The 22,296-nt window shown below is 32.8% G+C and overlaps 2 protein-coding genes across 5 annotated transcripts; one reads left to right on the forward strand and one right to left on the reverse strand.

Annotated features, from left to right (window-relative positions):
* Positions 1 to 1,854: 1,854 nt before the first annotated feature.
* On the reverse strand, positions 1,855 to 5,074 carry LOC135146546 (MFS-type transporter SLC18B1-like). 3 transcript variants are annotated; one of them, XM_064078675.1, is made up of 13 exons: positions 5,045 to 5,074; positions 4,085 to 4,321; positions 3,792 to 4,023; positions 3,665 to 3,738; positions 3,462 to 3,609; positions 3,341 to 3,409; positions 3,192 to 3,282; positions 2,999 to 3,138; positions 2,752 to 2,945; positions 2,597 to 2,692; positions 2,361 to 2,529; positions 2,087 to 2,308; positions 1,855 to 2,030 (listed from the first exon to the last, which is right to left on the reverse strand). In XM_064078675.1, coding segments are annotated over exons 1-13 (1,755 nt in total). In that variant the 5' UTR covers positions 5,047 to 5,074; the 3' UTR covers positions 1,855 to 1,949. The 3 variants fall into 3 exon arrangements, with proteins under 3 accessions (XP_063934745.1, XP_063934761.1, XP_063934753.1); XM_064078691.1 differs by lacking the exon at positions 5,045 to 5,074 and adding an exon at positions 4,722 to 4,805; XM_064078683.1 differs by lacking the exon at positions 5,045 to 5,074 and adding an exon at positions 4,722 to 4,785 and having other exon boundaries at positions 4,085 to 4,338.
* A 2,317-nt stretch (positions 5,075 to 7,391) lies between these two features.
* On the forward strand, positions 7,392 to 18,024 carry LOC135122606 (UDP-glucose:glycoprotein glucosyltransferase). Of its 2 annotated transcripts, XM_064046887.1 has the most exons (18): positions 7,392 to 7,607; positions 7,679 to 7,908; positions 7,961 to 8,190; positions 8,242 to 8,430; positions 8,481 to 8,653; positions 8,709 to 9,561; positions 14,338 to 14,943; positions 15,134 to 15,325; positions 15,377 to 15,623; positions 15,674 to 15,959; positions 16,006 to 16,215; positions 16,262 to 16,486; positions 16,541 to 16,708; positions 16,765 to 16,797; positions 16,861 to 17,032; positions 17,083 to 17,658; positions 17,710 to 17,863; positions 17,920 to 18,024. In XM_064046887.1, exons 2-18 carry the CDS (start codon positions 7,680 to 7,682, stop codon positions 17,946 to 17,948), a joined length of 4,572 nt encoding a protein of 1,523 aa, XP_063902957.1. In that variant the 5' UTR covers positions 7,392 to 7,607; position 7,679; the 3' UTR covers positions 17,949 to 18,024. The 2 variants fall into 2 exon arrangements, with proteins under 2 accessions (XP_063902957.1, XP_063902958.1); XM_064046888.1 differs by lacking the exon at positions 16,765 to 16,797 and having other exon boundaries at positions 7,393 to 7,607.
* Positions 18,025 to 22,296: the final 4,272 nt, after the last annotated feature.

Below are 22,296 nucleotides of genomic sequence, written 5' to 3' on the forward strand. Positions count from 1 at the left end.
CCTCCCCCAGGAAATTGTAGAAGCGCGAACTACAAACAGCTTTAAAAATGCATATGACGATCTCAACGTGGCAAATAACTAACACAATCAACTTTTTTTTTTCTTTTATTTTTTTTTTCTTTTATTATTTTAATTTTGTATAATAGAATTTAATTTCAATTTTTGTAAACAAGACCATTTATATTTGTTAACTCTACAGATCTATAGACTGCAACAGTCTCAATCTGTATTTATATTGTAATAATAATAATAATAATAATAATAAAAATGTATTTTATTGATTTAATCAGGAACTACAGAACCGAATGTTTTGATATCTTGCAGATGTTTTAAGGTTGTAAAGAGCATAATAAATTTTTAGTCAAAATATATTTGGTTATCTTCTCCAAAAAACTGATGACGTCAGCTCAAAAGTTTGCCGAATAAATCCTATCTAAAATGTACAAAATATGATGAGCCTGTACTTGTAATTTATCATTCCATTCATATTTTTTGAAATTGCATATACCGGGTGACTCAAAAAAATAATGAATGCGTAAATTTAATTTATTGGTTTACTCAGGAATTACAGAACCGAATGTTTTGATATCTTGCAGATGTTTTAAGGTTGTAAAGAGCTTTGAAATCTAATGCGAAAAAAAAAAACAGCGAGGGAAGTACTGTCTAAAATCTTTAGACCAATATTTCGTATTTATAATACACACAACCAGGAACTTAAATTCCAATCTCATTACAATTTGTAGCACATTTGCTGATTTATTAACTTCCATAACTTAAACTTGCCACCACACTATTGTAGTGACTTTAGTATTTGCATCCTGTTACTTTAATTCAAATTTCTCTTTTTTTCTGTGTGTTTTTTAAATTTGTGATATTTTAATGTTTGCATCTATTTGTAACATTTCGTGGCATTTTTGTAAGCTGGGGAGGGTTTTTGAAGCTGGGAAAGTTCCTTATAGGTTATTTCAACAGTTTCTCTTTCTTCATAATGGAGGAATAAACAATTTGAGCTTCATATTTTGTATTTTGGTTTGAGGGCACTTTTCCAACCAAAAGCATAGGATTCCATTTTGATGATGGTCTCAGTTTAAGGCCAAATTTCCAGTTTTTGGTGGATTTTAAAATTTCTTTCACACATAAAATATACATATGGTATATGTATACTTTATGGATTTGTGACGGACATAATACTAATACAGTACAGTCAAAATAATATTAATTTAGAATTGGCTTTAATTGGCCTTTTTCCGTCCTGCATATCAACAGCAGTAATGATATTAATATTAAAGCGCCAATAAAAACCTTGTTAACTGTGCAACTTTTTAAAGTCAGCGTCATGCCATTTTAAAACCAGTATTGCCAACAATACGGTGTTAGACACCGCCTTCTCCAAACCATTTTGTTTTCAAACGCTTCAGGGTGCGGGTGCCACAAAGTCAAACTCTCCCTAAAATGCTAAAAAACTACTCCTGGAAGTACTTACGTATTTTTTGTGGTGATAATAGGAGAATTTTCGTAATTAGTAATAGTAGATTACAACGTAATATATAGGTATCTTTTTTTAATCTCGTTTGCAGAATGATTATAACTATTTGATGCAAATATCTCTTGACTGTGGGTATGTCTACCCAAATTTTAACTGAGTTCATATATTTTTAAGTCATACTTAGGTGTACAAATAATTTGCTTATTAGGAAAAAACTGCTTACCAAAGCGATACTTGAAATTGAACGAATGTCAGAAAATTTTGCATTTGTTTATTCTACATTACAGTATTGTACGGGGACGTTTTTTGTTAATTATTGATAATTTAATAAAAATATCAAAAAATAGAAGTGATGAAAAATCTTAATATTTATTTTAGAAATATTTAATTTATACTAATAGTTTTTGAGTTACAAAAATACATTTAGTTTTAAAATACTTAATATATTAACTAAAGCTCATGATTATACTTCACAAGAACCTTTTCCAGTTATTGCCACCGTTCCTCTAATATCGGTTACTTGATTAATATCGACTTCTCCCATCTTTAAAAAAAAAAAAAGAATTAACGACATAAACGTTATCACCGGAAACATCATACCTCATTGTCCAGTTTCCTGCTTTTTTCGTAATACTGTACTTTCTCTTCTGTGTACATCCTATAACCAGCATCGACAGTCGATAAAAGTAAAGGAGTACTTTCAGTAGAGTCTTCTTCACTAGGTGACCCTCTCCAAGATCCGCTAATTCCGCTATCAGATGCACAGTCTTGATTTTTACAATAATTATTTTTAAATACAAAAAAGAAAAATGTTACCACAGCCTGAAATACAAAACCGTTAGTAAAAAGCAGAAGAGAGAGTCATAGTACGAACCAAAGTTAAAGTCATACAAGCCATAATTGTTGATGTAATAGGGAATCCATAGTGTTGGAGAAGAAATCCTCCTAACGATGGGCCAATTACTTCTCCTAAAGAATATACACAAGACCACACTCCTGCTACTATGCTGTAGGTAGAGAGTGTGTCACCACAGCCACTATTTCTAAAAACATTCAACCGTGTAAATATAGATCTTAAAATATTTAGTTAGTTATTAAGATGGTACTTACATAGCACTAGTTAATAATCCCTGGAATGTTGGCAATAATGCTAAAGCTACTGAGATTCCCAAAATCGATAGTGCCACTAGATTTAGCCACAATGAACTAAATGGAGTATAGTGTAAGAAAATACATGCTTAATATACGACTAATTACCACAATACCTGGTAAGAAATGGAATGTAGGGACAAGGTCCAAGTAATAAAAGTCCAACGGTACACATAAAAAGCCCAATAACCATCATAGACCAATGGTTATTAATTTTGTCTGCTAACCACCCCCAGGCTGGACTAGACACTCCATAAAGACCAGAAAATAGTAAAAATATTAACCCGATCTTTTCTGGTGTAAGATTAAACTGTAAAAATCACATAAAAATATAAAAAATGCATTTACTTATTTTAAAGTAACCTGTCGTAAGTGCGGTTCCAATGTGGGATCAAGAAACGCCCAAGAGCTTGACACAATTACCACTATTAATCCAGTTATTACAACTGTCGGTACTTTTATCAGTTTGCATATTGATGGTGGTCGATTTGTTACAGTACAGTCTTAAAATAAACAAGTAAGTAACAAAGTGTACTACAAAAAATTAACAAAATACCTTCCACTGTAGGTAACATCCAAATATTTAAAGGTAGGAAAACAATCATTGTTACTCCTAAAACGAAAAATGGCATACTAAAGCCGCCTAACTGTCTAGAACTAAAATATACAGATAAAGGTCCTATTGATTTTTAAAAATATACATACCGAATAGAGTACACCTCCTAATGCCGGTCCTGTGCTCATCCCTAGCCCCACGAAGGTTTCTAAAATTCCCTGAAAATTGTCCATTAGTTACTTGTGTTAATTTTAGAGTACCCATACTTACTAAAACGGAACCGATATTTTGGGGAAAAGTGTTAACAACAAATACATAACTAGCCGTTGAAAATGCACTGGCACCGAGAGCTTCAAATCCTCGTATTACAATACAGAGTGTCGTAAATAATGTATAATTACTGACATATTCAAGAGTTCTACAAACGATCAATTTTTTCATCAATTTTCATAATGTGCAGCTTAAGTACTTACGCAAATAAAAGATTACAAACTCCTGCCATAAACATACCAGACAAAAAAAGTACTTTTGCCCCAAATTTTGGAAGCTATGTTTAATAAAGTGTTAGTAAAATGTTACGTAAATATGATTTATACTTACAATTTTTCCAAAAATTGGTGAAGTCAAAAACATGACCAAAGCATAAAAACTAAAAATAAATCCTGACAGAGTATCTGACAAACCTTTTTCTGCCGCCTCTCTTGGGAAAAACGGTGCCATAATTGACATTGAACAAAAACTAATGAAATCCACCAGAGCTAAAGAAGTCAATGTCAACTTTTGTTTTCGAGTAAAACTTTTGAACGTAGATCTTTCCAGTCGAGAATTGGTTCTTTACGAAGATATTATTATCACTTTCTATTGTTTATTTATTTTTTATTTAAATGACTTACCTTAATAACCTTTCTCTAATTCTATGTATTTCTCCTGGCGAATAATTGTCGGGTAAAATGTTCGACATAGATTTACTTCTGTAGGTATTTCGGGACGGATAAAGGTGATTTTCTTCCGACGAAGATGTAGAAATATCGAAACTGCTTCTGGTAGAGTTGAGATCTGCAAAATCACCTCGAGTTTCTGGCGATGGTAAGTTGTTAAATTTCTTCATATTTTTACGAATTATATGCCACCTTAAATGTAAAGAAACCTACAAAATTTTACGGTTGTTCTCAAGTAATCGTACTGATTGAAACTAACAAATAATTCCTAATCTGATAAACTGCTTGCTGATAATATTGATGAAGTAAATGTTTACTAGTTTTATGTTTTCATGTTAGTTCAAGTACCACGTATTACTGAAAGAGTAAATAAATATCCATTCTAACAATTTAGGATAGCTGATAAACTATCTTCATGGAAAAATATATATTAGACATAGTCTAGCTGATACTGCTGTCGATTTTGGTAATAAATCTTAGCGACGCAATTTAATGATAATTATAATTACTTTTACTGATTAGACGCAAACGTGATGTAAACGTAAAGGCTAACGGTCATGTAAGTACTGGATAAAAAGAAAAAATTACTCACCACAATTGTGAAGTTTTTTTTATCAATTTTTTAAAAAATTGTAATAAAACACTGCTTCTCACGTTATACGTACTTACTTTCAAATATTACAAAACGATGTAGTGACACATCATATTATAACAAAACAGCTGCGACCTTAACAAAATAACAACAGTTTATATAAAAAAGGACGGACGAACAAATCTGCGATAAAATTTATTTATGATTCAACTAATTTGATATAAGCTGTTATGTAACATTGTGAAAGAAGAAAATAAAAGGAGAATTAAAAAAAACTATGAAAAAAGCACTTTCATTTTAAGTGTAAAAGTAGATATACGAACATTTTTTTTTTGCTTTCAATAGATTTTCTTTGGTAGAAATTTAACACATGTCAGTGAAATAAAAAATGAGTGTCTATTACCACCACAGTTATGTATAAATGAAATAATTACATACAATAAAATTTATGATGGCACGGGAGGATGAAGTTTTGTAGAAGGCATTAATGTAACAGTAACTTAATTGTTGTTTAATAAATCATTATGAACGGCCATAGTGATACATTTTCTCATCATCAGGGATTAAAACCAGGGGCGATCTTAGCAGGTGTAAATGAACAATATATTAAGCCGTCAAATTTTGAGAACGCCAAATTTTCTGCTATTGCACTGTTACAAAAATCCAATTTGATATCGATTGTACTACAATAATTTTAACGTTATAAACTAAATTAAATTTTTCCAAAAATTGTGTATAATGCGTACATACGTGCTTCTTTAACAGAGGCATCAGTGCATCACAATGGTTAAGGCTATTATGTTACCCTACCCTCAACTGAGTCAAAACAGAATTGCCATTAAAATTAAATTATTATTTATAGTCAAGAAACACATATAATATGTAATTTCACCGAATGAAATTTAATAGGAAGGTGGTAGTGAGTGAAGATTTCAATATTCGATATACATAATGTTACGAAATAAATCCGTACGCCGCCCCGGTACGACGCCTACGGGTTTTTTCGAGAGCTTTCTACTATGTACGACAATGATGGGTGACTCATCATCGGTGATGACGGCCGGGCGGCGTTCGCTAAAGAAAATCCTGGAAGCGGAAGTCGCGATGGGTACTCCAGAAAAACCTCGATCGAGGAATATCTAGAAAGGAAGTATGGATTTAAATATAGATCACCTTCGGGAACAATTCATTCAGTCAACGAGTCAAGTTCAGTCAATATTGAGAGAATTTGGGTCTAGCCAAATCCATTCCAGTCTGAATTATTCTATACTAGCTGTATAGTTAGTTGTCTAAATTAGTATTACCGAGAAATAAATTGTTGAGTTTTACTCACGCCGATTTTTAATGGCCGATCAACGTAACATTGGTGTCGAGTGTGACATTCAAGATTAATATTTTTCTTTCGAAGATCTACGAGCAGATTGGAAAAGAATTCTAAAGATTGATGCCTGTTGAGACCTGTCCTCAAACTGCAGCAGTAATGGAGGATCAAGTAAAGTGAAGGTAAGAATGGAAGCAATGAACGAAAAAATGGACGCAAGAATGGAAACGATGGACAAAAAATAGACAAACAAAAAGATGACATAATCACCAATCTAACTAAAAAATTTCAAAAGGAAGTAAAAACAAACAAGAATGAAATCCAAGAAGAAGTGAAGGACGTAAAAATAAATTTGGAAAAGATTGTCGGATGAAATATGATCTCAATAGAGTATCATTTGAAAAATGAGTTAGAGAAATCAGTGCATAAATGCCTGGAAGATCGAATGAAAACTATAGAAGATCGAATGAAAATATTTGACAAGACAATAAAAAATGCAGCAACTACTGGTTCATGTAATGTGACGTCGGCTTCCAGAACAATTCAACCACCCATCTATGATGGCCAGATATCGTGGTCATCGTACAAGAAGCAGTTTGTAGCAGCAGCGAAAGCAAACTCTTCGGAAGAAGAACAAGAGACTACAGTCTTGGTACCTCTACCTTTGCGAGGTGCAGTGTCTGACGAAGATATAAGCAAATATATATATATTATAGTTTTGGAAAAATCATTGTACCCTATAAAATTGTATTGACAATAACGAGACGGACAGTAGTACAATGGTAAGAAACATTTATGTGTGCATCCGAATTTGTCGGAGAACATTTAGCAGGTAGTTGTACTCATAAAATAATGGTCATTTTCGTTCGTGAGTAACGATGGTCCCTGTCCGGATTTGGATTATTCTCCTTTCTAACATCTGGGCATTACCGGCACGCGACAAATTTAAGTTGTAAATATCTCTTGCTATTGTACTACTTGTTTACATAATTTACTTTATTAGGAATAAAAAACATTAATTCACACATTATGAATTTTGAAATCGTACCCTTCTACACTATTCTCTTATAAAAAAAAATGTTTTTGTTTATAGTAAGGAACAATACAATTTTTTTAGTTGTTTTAGCTAAGTAGTAGGTTTAACATTTGCATTATTATTAAAAACACTTCCAATCAATACTTAAATATGTTTGTGTTGTCGTGGGGCCAATTTTGCATTACTCCGTCTCTGTGCTTACTTAAAAAAAATAATAACGCCCCCACCACATATTAATAGGCAGGTGGCAAAGATCAGTGCCAACTGCGCATAACTTCAAGCAGTGTTGGCTAGTTCTCATTGGTCAATTTTTGACGTATGGGACGTAACCGTGTAGTGTACACTTGTGTCAATTTACGTATTGTCAAATCATGTCGATATGAAGTAACCAATTTTTTTTATTATAATAATAAATGAGTGTCTTAAACTCATATAATTTTATAATATTAGCCAATTAGTGAACCAATATCAAGTTTGAGTGTGATATTAATTCATATTAACTTTTTATTCAAGGTGTCAGGAAAGTGAGGTTAGAATAATACCGATTTTGAATATTCACATTACAAATGTTAATAATTCATGATTTTAAATAATTTGCAGGATGCGGTTTGTAATATTGTTATTCACGGTGTTGGTGCAGTTACAACTTATTTCCCATGGAAGTTGTCGAGTCAAGAAATCCAAGTCTGTAACAACTCTTCTAGATGCAAAGTGGGAAACAACTCCATTAGTTTTAGAAGTAGTTGAATATCTAGGAGATGAAAATGAAGACTTTTTCTGGAGTTATGTTAATTCCATTTCTAGTTTAAATCCGCCGTTAGTTAAACTAGGTATGTGTGAAAATTTGCCAGTGTTTTAAGACTGAACATACATACATTACAGGAAATGATAAGGAAAAATATAAAGTAATGATGGACCATGCCTCTAAATTAATAACTCCATCAGAACTATCAGTATTGAAGTTGGGGTTGTCTTTACATATTTATTCACCTAAAGTACAAATGTTTCAACAAATTGCTGGTGAGCGAAATTTGCCAAATTGTCCTGCAATAGCTGATATTGGAGGAACTTTTACCTGCGACGCGGATAAAATTAAATCGTTGATTGACAATGTAAGCACAAATATTATTAGTATTATTAAAATATTAATTGTTTTATTACAGTACAAAGAGGGTGAAAATAAAGTTGATGTCTATAATGTAGATACACATTATCCAGGATCAGAAAATCGTACTAAAGTTGCCATTCTTTATGCTGAATTAGGTACCAAAGAATTTTCACAGTTTCATAGTGTTCTCAAACAAGAAGCAGAAGAAGGTAAAATTGACTATATTGTCAGACATTATATCCAGGTTGTATCTTCGACATTATCACATAGCTTTGTTAACATGTCATCTTTTAGAATGCAAGTAACAAAAAATTAAGGCTCTCGGGTTATGGAGTTGAACTGCAAATGAAATCAACTGAGTATAAAGTACAGGATGATGCAGAACTTCATGATGACCCTTCTTCAGAGGAATCTTCTCAAGAGGAGGAAGAGTCTGAAATTGAGGGATTTGATTTCAAAAAACTCAAGTGAGGACAGTGTTTTATTGTTCAGATTTTCTTTAATTTTAATCTTCTGATGTAGAAAGTTGTTTCCTGATAACAAAAAAGACTTAGAGAAATTTCGGCAACATCTTGAGGAATCTTCAAATGAAATGGCACCACTGAAAGTGTGGCAATTCCAAGAGCTGAGTTTACAAGCGGCAGAACGTATCATGAGTGCACCAAGAGATGAGGCCTTGAAAGTTTTTACAAACATTGCTCAAAATTTTCCCATGCAAGCAAAAGGACTTGTGAAAACTGTAGTAAATGCAGAATTAAAAAAAGAAATGAAATTAAATTCAGACATCTTTGCCTCAACATTAAATTTGCAACCATCTGATACGGCTCTTTTTATAAATGGAATGTTTTATGATGTAGATCTAGTTGATGTGTATGGTATTCTTGATATTTTACGACAAGAACTGAGGACAATGGAAGGTCTTCATAAGATTGGCATTGGGAATAAAAAAATGTCGTCTTTACTGGCTCTTGATTTTGGAGAAAGTGGAAATAGCCAGGATTTTGCAATTGACATACGAGATTCTGCCATTAATTGGATAAATGATGTTGAGAACGATTCAAAATACAGTAGATGGTCGTCAAGCGTGATGGAGTTATTAAGACCTACATTCCCAGGGATGATACGGCAAGTTAAGAAGAACCTGTTCAATTTAATTATTATTATTGATCCAACTGAACCAAAGTCAAGAGAGTTGGTTAAATTACTGGAATCATTTGTGGTGCATACAGCGCCTTTACGGGTTGGAATTGTGTTTGCTGTTGATTCTTCCACCGAGCTAACGGGATTGAAAGACGCTGGCGTGGCTATGCAATGCGCCTTTAATTATGTTTCACAGAAGAAAAATCCACTGGCAGCGTTGAGCTTTGCTAAAACGGTAAGTCTAATAATTTTTTTATTATTATTGATCTCTGTTCAGATATGTGATATGTGTCATTGCAAATGTGGATTTTGGCCAGCATTAAGCGTGTAATCAGTATTTTCAGTTTAATTCTCTGATTAATAATAATTAAACCACAACATTTAGATTTTAATCAGTGAAGTATCTTTTGATGTATCAATTGTTCGCTTCCGTTTGTGTAGTCATATTTAACAATACTGATAAGATGTCATATCTTTGTTGAGTTAATTTTTTTATTCGTGAGAAACTTGCTCAAACATTTCCAACGATTTTCCATAAAGCGTAAATCAATACGTTTTAAAGTGATACAATGCAACAAATCGTAGGAATTAATTGTTTTAATAGTACAAGTGAGGCCATCTAATAAATCAAAAAATTGTACAAGAATATATTAAAGCTGCGATTATTGCTTTACAAAGTTCAATGGATCATCACTTGAGGTGGACAGGCGTTTTCCCTCTATTTTTATATGAATTATGTTTTTAAGAGCATTTTTGAGAAATTGTTACTGGCGTTTGGAAAAGATGTAAATGGCCATACATCTTTACTCCCACATGCTTTAAATATTCGTTAAATGGCTTTCTCAAAAATTTGTTTCCGTTAAAATAATAATAATAATAATAATAGCGTTACAACTTTTACCAGAGTCCTATCAGATTTTCCTAATTTTTTCAATTATTCCATTATTGAAAATGTTATCAAGTTATGTGATTTTTTTGTAAACATTGTAAAATTTAATCGATGACAGTTGACAAAGCGGAAATGTCAATTATATGCAATAGTATGGATGAATCGATTAATAAAACACATGCGTTTTTCACTACGTCCTCTTCTATCAAAAGCAATGCAAACTTGATGACGTTTTCGTTATGTAACGTCCGATTTTTTAAATTCCTAATCTAGGTACGTTGATAGTTTCGAAACATATGTGTATGTGGAGTGCATACACTACACATTTGTCAGTGTCAAGTTAAATGCAGAATAGTAATATCTAACCTAAAAAAGAGAACATATTGAAAATTGGTGTTATCAACGACATGACTTTTTATTTAAAATCACCCTAGTTTCAAAATTTAAAGAATCACACGTTATAAAATCAACCATACTAAGGTTTAAATTTTACGAGCCGGTTTACAGAAGTTCAATTAAATATTTGATTGCGATTAATTTTTTAATGTGGCCTTAAAGTACCACGTGACCGCCTCTACGCCTCGTTGACTTGACTTGAAGTGACATGTTATCCTTGATTTTTAAACTTCGTATTTTTCATAGATTGCTACTGACACGTCAAATAAAATGACAAATGCAAACACAAAAATGGCGAATATGAAGGTAGAATTTCAAGATGCGTCCTTTTATCCTGTAACGTTTACCTACAATGTTCACAAACAAAAATCGGTCGTAAATGCTTCTGTTTTGGATATCAATTAATTCCGACTTGGTGTCAAGTTGGAAATCCCTTTTTTGTATGTTTTTACATAATTCAGAATAACAAAATTTGTTGTCTTATTTTGTTCCAAGCACATTTGCCTTCCTCTTACAACTGCATGAATAACACTTTGTAACGTATAAGGATTTGCGTTGATTTTGTAGTAATACTTCGAGTGATTTTTGATTTTAAACGTAAAGTGGTGAGCCCCAAAAACCCCTAAATCAAAATGCAAGATATGGATAGTAAATTGTTTACTCTTCCATTCCATTCTGGAGAGGAAAAAGCTGTTGAAATAAGCTAGAAGGGACTTATTTACCAGCTGCAAAAAAACCTCTCCAGCTTTCAAAAATGAAATAAAATTTTACAAATCGATAAGTACAAATATAAAAAAAAAAAACACAAACAGTCGAGTATAACAGACCAAGCTGAGTAAAAACACACTTCGCACTGTGAGAACGCGTAGCGACAGCGGCGCAAATGGCGTCTGTTTCTGAAGATCTATTTGCCGTAACCACAGCGATGTGCGATTAAATACTCGCAGTCCTGAGGATTAATTCCATCCTCGCAAAGGGGCAAATCAGCTAAACCATCTGATTCACTGGCAGCGGAAATCCGGTATTACAGATAAAGATTTACGTGAACGACGCCAAGGAGAGAAAAGCTCTCAATTTGAGTGTGTGGTCCCGTCATGTCAACTTTATTTCGGTTAAAATTTAAATCTCCAGAATTTTGACGGTAGCAAAGCGGGCATTATGATTATTATAAGGACGAGAACAAGTAAAATTGAATTACGCCAAACTGTATCAAGAATTTCAGACAAAAAAACTACATTATGTCAAATTATGCATTATTCAGGTTAATGATTAAATCAAAATGAGTTCACAAAAATCACATCATAGACCGAATTAACGTTAAACAAAGCACATATGAACAATTTGAGATAAATGTTCAAATCATTCTTTGGGAAATTATTAAACCCGTAAGAGAATATTTAAACCCTTCTGTTTTCAAGTCCACGATGATATTAATTTAACGTGATAATTTTCAAGGTCCTTTCTCTCAAAATGGATTGATGTTTAAGATTAGTATAACAATGCCATAAATGAATTACGTATTATCTTAATTATAAATTTCGAGTGAGAAGTTATGAAGTGTGGATGGTGTAATAATTTGAGTGTAACAACATCCAGAAATTTACGAGTAGAATAAGTGAATTTACATCACGTGTTTTATATGGACGTTTAAATTATTGTTATTATTGAACAGTTAAAAATCTTAACATGAACTGTGAATTTATAATCAGTAAAATAAAAATAATACGTGTTGACGAATTTGCCAAAGTTTCATAACACTTAAGATTAGAAAATCGATAATTAACTGGTCTTACACTAATTACACTCTTTGAGGGCGACAGTGGCGTTGAATGCGATTCATTTTTTACTTTCCAAGCGTAAGCGAATGAAGTATTGTAATCGAGTCCATCGGCCGACTCTTTACTTTTACGTTTTATCGACCTTTCATGACCTCTAGAGTACGAAGAAATAGGTCTCCTTTTTCCGTATGTCTATCTGTATGTCCGTCTTACTAATCTTCCACCAATTAAAAAAAAAAGTCTTTTGGTGAAATTACAAACAAAACTCGACGTACCAATTTTTAACACATATTTATTTACACTAGTACTGCTGTATTACAAGACTCTGAAATCTATAGGGGTGGTAAACATACATGCCTACCTTTTTGAATGATTTTTTATTTTTTAAATGCTGTTTCGCGGCGTTGTTTGTTTTTTGCTAGACTCGACATTTAATTTTTCAAATCGGGACACCACAGTAATATAAAGTTGAATTGACAATAAAAATTAATCATTAAGTAGACTTTGTATGTGTAACCATTAATAAATTAGAAAAAATATTAGAATTTCCACTCGACTACAATTAGTAGTGATCACTCGATCTAAATACAAACTAAAAAGTTTTTAAATTGAGTAATTTTTTATTGATCAAATTAAGAACGAATCACCCCATTTTCCCGAAAATGTGGAAATACAAACGTCTTATTTAATAAGAATTATAATAATAATAGTTAATGTTTGTGATTTTTTTGTCAGGTTGGCAACATATTTAAAATTTTATGGTGGCATATCTGATTGTTAAATTTGTGGCACCAAGTTAGTACCTATCATCTCTTCACTAGGTTTGTTGGGTGTGCTCATGTCAAAATTCATAATTGTGAACTGGAATACAGTTGTGTTCAATAAAAATAGGAATTACATATTTTCACAATATAAACTAGCTTTTTTAATTTGTCCTTTATTTGTCAAGTAGGCAGTTGTTAGTTTGGCACATGCCTGTCAAACCTCATTTGAGCGAAATAGATGAACTAACCTATTTGTTCGCAAAACTGATATCAAAAAGACAACTGTTCAATTTTCTAACTTAAAATCTAAAAAGCCGTTTTAAAATCTGAGTTATCTTTATTGGAAACACTGATCCAGTTGATTTGTATGTTGCCTTCTTACATTTTATTGAATAATAATTCAAAACTTATAAAACCAAAATTGTTTTCATTTTGTTATTGCTGAATTAGGGTGAAACGGCAACCTTTTGTTATTGCTTGTTTTAGCACATTTTCTTTCCACAATTGATTGCTTCTTCAAAAATGCTGTGCATATTTATTTCAAAAATTTTGAAAGTTCATCATTCCTTGAACGTTTTATCACGAATTTCATGAACTTACAGTTTTAAGAAATATATTTAGTGCACATCTATCTTGGGTGATGTATTTTTTTTTGTACTAAGTGGCAATAAATAAACATTATTTTTATTATTTCAATATCATCATAACATGACCCATACAGAAGTAATCATAATTTTGCTAAACAGATAAATGTGATTCAGTTTTAAAGCGGTGTTGCCACATTAACAAATCCGCAATCTGCGGTTTGTATATCAAAAGTTCTACGTGTTATATTTAGATATCCATAGTGGAAACAAAACTAAAATTATTTATACAAGTCATTACGGACACTTTTTAGTGCATTACTAACAATTTCTATTAAGAAAGATAAAGACTCTTGCAGATTTTAAAAATATATTTGAGTCACAGGGTGTTGTAAGCCCATTTACTTTTTAAACTAAAAATAATAATAATGAAAATTAAAAATTCGAACATATAAAAACTTTCCATTTAGTAATTTATGAGTAATTTTATCGTTCAGCCAAAATGAAAGATATACATTATACAATTAGTTTTTATATTAAAATAAATTGACTGAAATGTACTTTTCGGAATAAATTTTTTACAAGTTGTAATTCTTCAAGGTTCTCACATCCGCCGATGAGGAAGTAACTGTTGAAAATGTAAAAACAGAATTAAAGCAGCAATTTGGCGACGATTATCTAGATGTTTTAGACGAAGATTCAGACTACGATTTCGGTCGTCAGTTGTCTCTAGATTTCATTCAACGTACTGGTCAACGAGTACTTCCCCAAGCTCTTCTCAACGGCATTCCTCTTCCAAGCAGCAGTTTAACCGTTGATGATTTCGAAGAAGTCGTTTTACAAGAAGTCATGTCACAAACTTCATCACTGCAAAAAGCGGTTTATCGTGGCAAACTAACGGATTCTGATGATGTCGTTGAGTATTTAATGAATCAACCTAACGTTATGCCTCGTTTAAACGAAAAAGTTCTTAATAAAGATCAGTCTTTATATTTAGATATGACTGGAATCGCGAGCAGTACGATGAACGTTGACGACTTAGCAAAATTATCTGCAAGAGATATGACAGCTACTGCTATTGATAATTTGAGATACTTTTATATTCCCAAGAAGGGAAAGCAGCTGCATACCATGACTTATTGGGTAGTTGGGGATTTGAAATATTTGGAGTCGAGAGAACTTCTTCTAGCGGCTCTGGAACATGCGGTGAGTGTTAAAGAGATATATGTATAAAGATTGATTTTTGCCGCTTTGTCAAAAAAAGGAGTATGATCAAATTGTTGAATTGTCATTCCACAGCAATTAATATCTTGCTCGCTTAGGTATATTATTATCAAGATGAAGCGGCAAAACTGAACACTTAACAAAACTTTTTAAACACTCGTTTTTTTAATAGAAATCTGAAAACCACGTTCGAGTAACTTTTATACCTAATATCGACGGATCAATGCGAAATATGATCAACAAATTAGTGTTAACTGCTTTGAACGAATTTCCTCCCGAAAAGGCATTAGATTATGTGTTATCACTACTGAGAGAAGATAAAGCAGCTCTTGAACTGGAAACCGGCGGACGTCTTAAATTTCCAGTTAGTTTGTTTGACATAATTTTTGCGTAAAAGTGAAGTTACTTGTTTTAGCCCGAATTTTCTGGGAAGGTAAATTCCCATGAGCTGAACTTAAAAATGCTTAGGGTTTATAGTAGACGCGTTCTGAATCTAAATGCAGGTGAAAGGGCTCTTGTAGCGAATGGCAGACTTTTAGGTCCCATCGAAAACGACGAAACTTTTACCACTGAAGATTTCGCTTTATTGGAACGTTTTAGTTCTGTAACATATCTGGAGAAAATTAATAAAGCGCTGGAGAATCTTTCAGATGATGATGAAGGTCCTTGTCGATATTAAATGATATTTACTTAGTTAACAATGTTTTTACAGATATTTCTAGTAACTCATTTTTCAAAATCGTTTCATTACTCGTTTCAAGACCACAAACTAGAACTAGATTTGAAATTTCATTTAGTGGTGACGAATACTCCGTTTTGAAAATACCAGCGGCTCATGCTGACAAAGTTGCGTTTGATATTGTGGCTGTGGTAGATCCGGTGTCTCGGGGAGCCCAAAAATTGGGTCCTATTTTGCAAGTCCTACAAGAAGTACTTAATGTTAATATCAGGGTGTTCCTCAATAGTGTTGAAAAAAATAGCGATATGCCGGTCAAAAGGTTGGTTATAAGGTTGTTAATTTATGTAACTATTGGTTTATTTTAGTTTCTATCGTTTTGTTCTTGAGCCTGAAATTCAGTTTACTGAAGATGGTAAACAAACTGCGGGTCCAATTGCGCGTTTTAGTAATATGCCAACGTCTCCTTTACTAACTCAGAATTACCATGTACCTGAAAACTGGTTGGTAGAAGTTGTTAGGTCAGTTTACGATCTTGACAACATTAGATTAGAAGATGTTGACAGCAATGTGCACAGGTATTGCTAAATAGTGTTTTTGTTTTTGGATAATTTTGATTTTTAGTGAGTACGAGTTGGAGTACCTTTTATTAGAGGGTCATTGTTTTGAAGCTACATCAGGAAGTCCACCAAGAGGTTTGCAAATTACTTTAGGCACAGAACGTCAACCTGTTATAGTAGACACAATAGTAATGGCAAATTTGGGGTATTTTCAATTGAAAGCCAATCCCGGAGCTTGGTTATTAAGGTTACGTCAGGGAAGAAGTGCAGAGATTTATGATATCGTCAGGTTAGACAATTAGCTAAATTTGCATCACTAAGTAACTAAGTTCTATTGTTTTAGTCACGACGGTAGTGACACTCCAGTAAACTCTTCCGACATTAAAGTACTTATTAGTTCTTTGAGATCTCATATTGTGAAGTTGCGAGTCCAGAAGAAACCTGATAAATATAACATGGACTTACTATCTGAAGATGAACCAAATTCCGGAATCTGGAATTCCATAACCAGGTATACATATTCAAATAATAGCACTAAAATCATTAAAGTTTTGCACGGTACTGTAGATTTTGTTTGCATGCAGTCAGATTTGCTATAAGGTAATTAGATAATTACTGCACTGTATCAAGCGAGGCTGCATCTTAATCACTTTCCCTTTACAGTTCCTTTACCAAAAGCGATGACGAAACGGACGAAAAATTAAATATATTTTCACTGGCGTCCGGACATCTTTACGAACGATTTTTACGAATTATGATGGTATCAGTCCTCAAACACACCAAAACTCCTGTGAAATTTTGGTTCCTAAAAAATTATTTGTCACCTCAAATTAAAGTTTGTCTTTTTTGCGCTTTTTATATGTCGTGACTAACGTGGCATTGTAGGATTTCCTTCCATATATGGCAAAGGAGTATGGTTTTGAATACGAATTGGTTCAATACAAGTGGCCCAGGTGGCTGCACCAACAAACCGAGAAACAAAGAATCATCTGGGGCTACAAAATACTGTTCTTGGATGTGCTTTTCCCTCTGGATGTTAAAAAAATCATTTTTGTCGACGCCGATCAGGTCGTAAGGGCAGATCTGAAAGAACTTCAGGAATTGGATTTAGGGGGAGCACCATATGGCTACACACCGTTTTGTGAATCTCGACGGGAAATGGACGGTTTTCGCTTCTGGAAACATGGATATTGGAAGAATCATCTACAAGGACGTAAATACCACATTTCGGCATTGTATGTTGTGGATTTGAAACGGTTTAGAAGAATAGCTGCCGGTGATCGACTTAGAGGGCAGTATCAGGCGCTAAGTCAAGATCCTAATAGTTTATCAAATTTGGATCAGGACTTGCCTAATAATATGATACATCAAGTATCAATTAAGTCACTCCCGCAAGAGTGGTTGTGGTGTGAGACGTGGTGTGATGATGATTCTAAAGCGAGAGCCAAGACTATAGATTTAGTGAGTAGTATTTACGTTGATTTTGTGCAGTTGGTAATATCGAAATTGTAGTGTAATAATCCTATGACTAAAGAAGCGAAGTTGACAGCAGCAATGAGGATACTTCCTGAATGGAAGGGGTATGATGATGAAATCAGGAAATTACAGATAAAGATTGATTCCGGTGTGTTAGATGATGATCCTGCTGAAAATGTTAATATACCAGGTAAGACAAAAGCTTATTTTATGATAATTTTTATTGTCAATAAAATTTATTTACAGAAACGGCTGATAGGCATACCGAATTATGATTATGTTGTAAATTAATTCTTTCACTAGGTATGTTAAATGTACAGTACTTTTTTTTAATAAATACATTGTAAAGTATACTTATTTACATTATTTGAGTATGTGGTGTCCTACAACATACATGGTACTATGTCACTACAGTGTATAATTGCAAAGTTTCGTTTTTGTCAGTAAATTAATTATTATTATTACTGGCTGTTTTGATTTTTGTCATCTGATTTTTTTTTATTATGGTACTGCAGTGAAAATTTTCGGATGATGTATAAACTGTCCGCAATTCTAAGTAATATGAAAATTAACGCAGTGAAGTGAGTTTGTTTTTTTCTTGTTCTACACATTGCATCCATGTAGGTTTATCTAACTTTGACATGTCGTCGGCTGAGAATTATTTTGAACCAAGTCCATTTTTTCTTAAATAATAGATTTTGTATCATACAGTCTCCTGTTATGAAAATATAGTCTTTTGAAAGGGCATAACTTTCTACATTTACAGTAAAAGCAATTAGTTGAAGTATTTATTTGAACCAAGTCCTATTTCTATCTGCTAGCCATGCATGTTGATTTGCTAAACAAAAAAATTATGACATAAAAGTTAAACACAATTTTAATTGTACCCCATGTTTTCACTGTTTTTTGGAAATAAAGTGTAGAAATACTGGTTTTTCTTCAAAATAAAGCATGGAGTTTAACGCTAGCAGGTAAAAGTTCTGACTTTTACCTAAATTAATAAAGTACGTTTAATTTGATCAAATTCTAGCGCAAGTAATGAAGTCGGGCAAAGTGAACATGATTTAATAGAACCAGAAGATTGTCAAAATAAACATTTAAGCAGAAAGCGTTCCAAACATTCTGAGGGGTGGAAGCAAAATGTACGGAAACGCCGTAGACAAAACGGTTTAGATTATATGAACGTAAAGGGAAAACTACACGATAAGAAACATGTAAAAGGCCAGTGCAAGTGCATCAAGAAATGTTCAATGCGCATCAATTCCAATCATCAAAATAAAATTCATTCTAATTTCTGGAAATTATCGGATGGCGAAAAAAATCATTTTTACTGTAAATTTGTGGAACGAGTCAATAAAGCAAGGTCTAGGCCCAGAATATTTCCTTCACCGGAAAAGTCGTTTAAAATATATTCATTAAGATATTTTTTGGAAATTGATGATGTTAAAATTCGTGTATGCAAAACGTTTTTCTTAAATACTTTAGATATTAGTTCCCGCAGAATTTTGTATTTTTTTGAGAATAATTACGACAATACGGGTACCCCAAAACCAGAAAAACGAGGAAAACATACGAAGAAAGTAACTTCCCCACATCTAATAGAGGAAATAAAAGCACATATTAATTCATTTCGTAGAATGGATAGGCATTACTGCAGAGCTACAACAAATAAAGAATATCTGGAACAAGACCTAACATTAAGTAAATATAAGCTCTATTTTTTTCAAACCAAAAAAAAGACAGATGTGATTTTTGTGAAGAGATGAAACATAATGTTGATAGTTCCAATCAAAAGCAAGACAGAGCTCATTTACAAGGAAAAGAAGAAACTAGGGCAGAGAAAACACAAGATCGTTCTATAAAAGATGATTCTATCGCAGTATGTTCGTTTGATTTGCAAAATGTATATGCATTACCCAAAGCTAACGTTTCAAATTTTTTCTATAAGCGTAAATTCAATGTCTACAACTTGACTGGATACTGTAATGTTAATAAGAAGACCTACTGCGCTCTTTGGCACGAGATGATTGCAGGCAGGGCGGGAAATCATATCTGCAGTTGTGTCGTAAAAATATTGGAACATATTGTAAAGGATTTTCCCGGACTTAATCGGTTAATTCTTTGGTCGGATTCGTGCGTACCACAGAATCGAAATAACATTATGTCGTTTGGACTTTCGAATTTTTTAAAAAGGCATCCTAAAATTGAGTCTATTGAACAAAAGTTCTGTGAACCAGGACACAGCTCTATCCAAGAAGTGGATTCTGTTCAGAGCCTCTTAGAAAAAAAATTGAGATATCCTGAAATTTATAGTCCAGTATCGTTAACCCGACATCTAACTACTATAGCTGAAGACAACAAAAAACTTCATATAATTGAAATGACAAAAATGATTTCTTCGATTTTCAGAAATTTGCCAACTGTTTTACGTACCACAGCATACCCTATTCAAAACTAAAATATATACAGTAGACGCCGCTTAATATGATCACGGTTAATGTTATCAACCGTTTAGTGTGATCAAAATGGCTTGGAACGGGCCCACGCAATACCAATGCATTACAGTTTTTCCGTTTATTGTGATCAATATTTCGCTTATTGTGATCAATCTCGCAATTCTTCTACAAGCGGGAATTGCTTTTTAGGAGAAGCGAGACGACTGAAACTAGTATTGTGTTTTAATGAACATTCATTGCTCGCAAAAGGTACATTCGCTTATAGTACCCACTTTATAGACCCACAATCAGTGACAGACTTTAGTAATCAGTGCGTTTTCGTCTTTTGAATGAACGATTTTTTTTTTGTTTTAAAATTAAGTAGTACTTATGTAAAACTGAGCACGTCAAAACGACGAGATCTCGGCTTATCAGAGGAAAAAAAAATCTCAGCCTTTTCTTAACAAATTTCTAAAATAACCAAAGGAAATCAAGAGTTCCTTTCTCAGAATGATAACCATAATTAAAAATAAATTCTAATGTTTATGTACCTTCATCTACCAGCATAATGAACACTGTCTTGTTCATGATTTTGCTTTGTTTCAAGTTTTACTGTCTCTGATGGTGGTTTTCGCTTATTGTTATCAGTCGGTTAATGTGATCAGTTTGTCCAAGTCCCAAAGTGATCACATTAAGCGGCGTCCACTGTATGTTTAAAGAACGATCTCTATCTTGCCTATAAAACGTCATTTTCCGGTGAGCTGAAAGAGATTCGATTGTCGCCAAAGAATACCCGAAACCAAAAGAAAGTTGGGGACGTTTGATATTAATATAAATCGAGCTGTAATTAAAATTAATCCAGTAATGGAAAAAAAGAAGGTAAATGACATTAAAGCTATGCTTAAATATATGGCACAAACTGATCGTACATTCTACGAGAAATATTTACATTAAATTTCTTATAATAGATACATATTTAGTAGATTTTTCACAAATTTTCCATTAAATGAAGTTTATAATGTTTCCAGTTATTTACATAAATATTAAATATTTTGTATTATCTTAAATTAAAAATTTGTTTTGATACGTATGTATTCATTCTTGTTATTACAACGGACATGATTCAATAAACAAAATTCTAGTAATATTTTTTGCACACTTTTGAACCAAGTCCATTTTCACTTTTTGCATTATTCTGAAATTATTGTTGTTATGGATATGCTAAGTAGTACGGCAATAAATACTACAATAATTAAAATATTTAGTAGTAATGGTAAGTATTATTTTGCATTACAAAATCTATAGCACACGATTAAAATTTTGATGGGTAATTTCCATGACAAAGTTTTTAGGGACTTGGTTCAAAATAATTCTTATAGTATTTGAGTACCCAGAAAATTTTTTTCTTTAGAAGTAACCACAAATTCGTTGTTTATTATTAGCACTTTATTAAACTGAATCTTGTTTTTGAATTGTCTACAGTCGACGAAAACAACAAAATAAACTGTGAACTAACAGCAATATTGACTGCATTATTGCAACATAAATCAGCAAATGGTAAAATCTTTAAAATGTGAACAAAATATATGGACGCTGCCAACCGTGATTAAGTCCCAAGAGCTTTTAATGAAACGGTGTTGTAAAAACTGCGTAAAGACATCCACTGATTCTGAAACAGCTATTGAATTTGTGCGCAAATGAGGGATTTAAAAGATACTTACGCTCAAGTCCTATATTTTTGTGTGCACAGGTCATTTTTAAAGTGTTGTATTTAATTAATAACTTATGGGACCTAAACTAGAAAATGATCGTTTCTCAACAGATTTCTGTGTGCTCGGTGATGGTGGTTGTGGAACTATCGCAAAGTCTGTTGCCTCTGTGTCAAAAATATTAAATACGTGCATGTACATATTTCTACATATCATGTCAAAACAGTACACCCGCTGACAAAAAGAGCGTTATTCACATTTTTTACGTAAAACTGACAGCAGTAGTACCTACCATATAATTCCTTTTATTTTGGATCACACGATATCAAACTGGAACAATCCAGGGCAAGAAAAGGAGAATGTTTACTACAGATATTACGCAATTTTTAAAAAAATAATTTTTGATAAAACAAATTAGGACTGAGCAGTGCGCGAGTTTGTTTTGTAGTATGGTGTCCCCGTTTGAATTCAAATTTCAC

The sequence above is a fragment of the Zophobas morio genome, unplaced genomic scaffold (genome assembly GCF_036711695.1).
Source record: "Zophobas morio isolate AGI-343-1 ecotype UQ-CSIRO unplaced genomic scaffold, CSIRO_AGI_Zmor_V1 ptg000005l, whole genome shotgun sequence".
In the NCBI taxonomy this organism is placed as follows: domain Eukaryota; kingdom Metazoa; phylum Arthropoda; class Insecta; order Coleoptera; family Tenebrionidae; genus Zophobas; species Zophobas morio.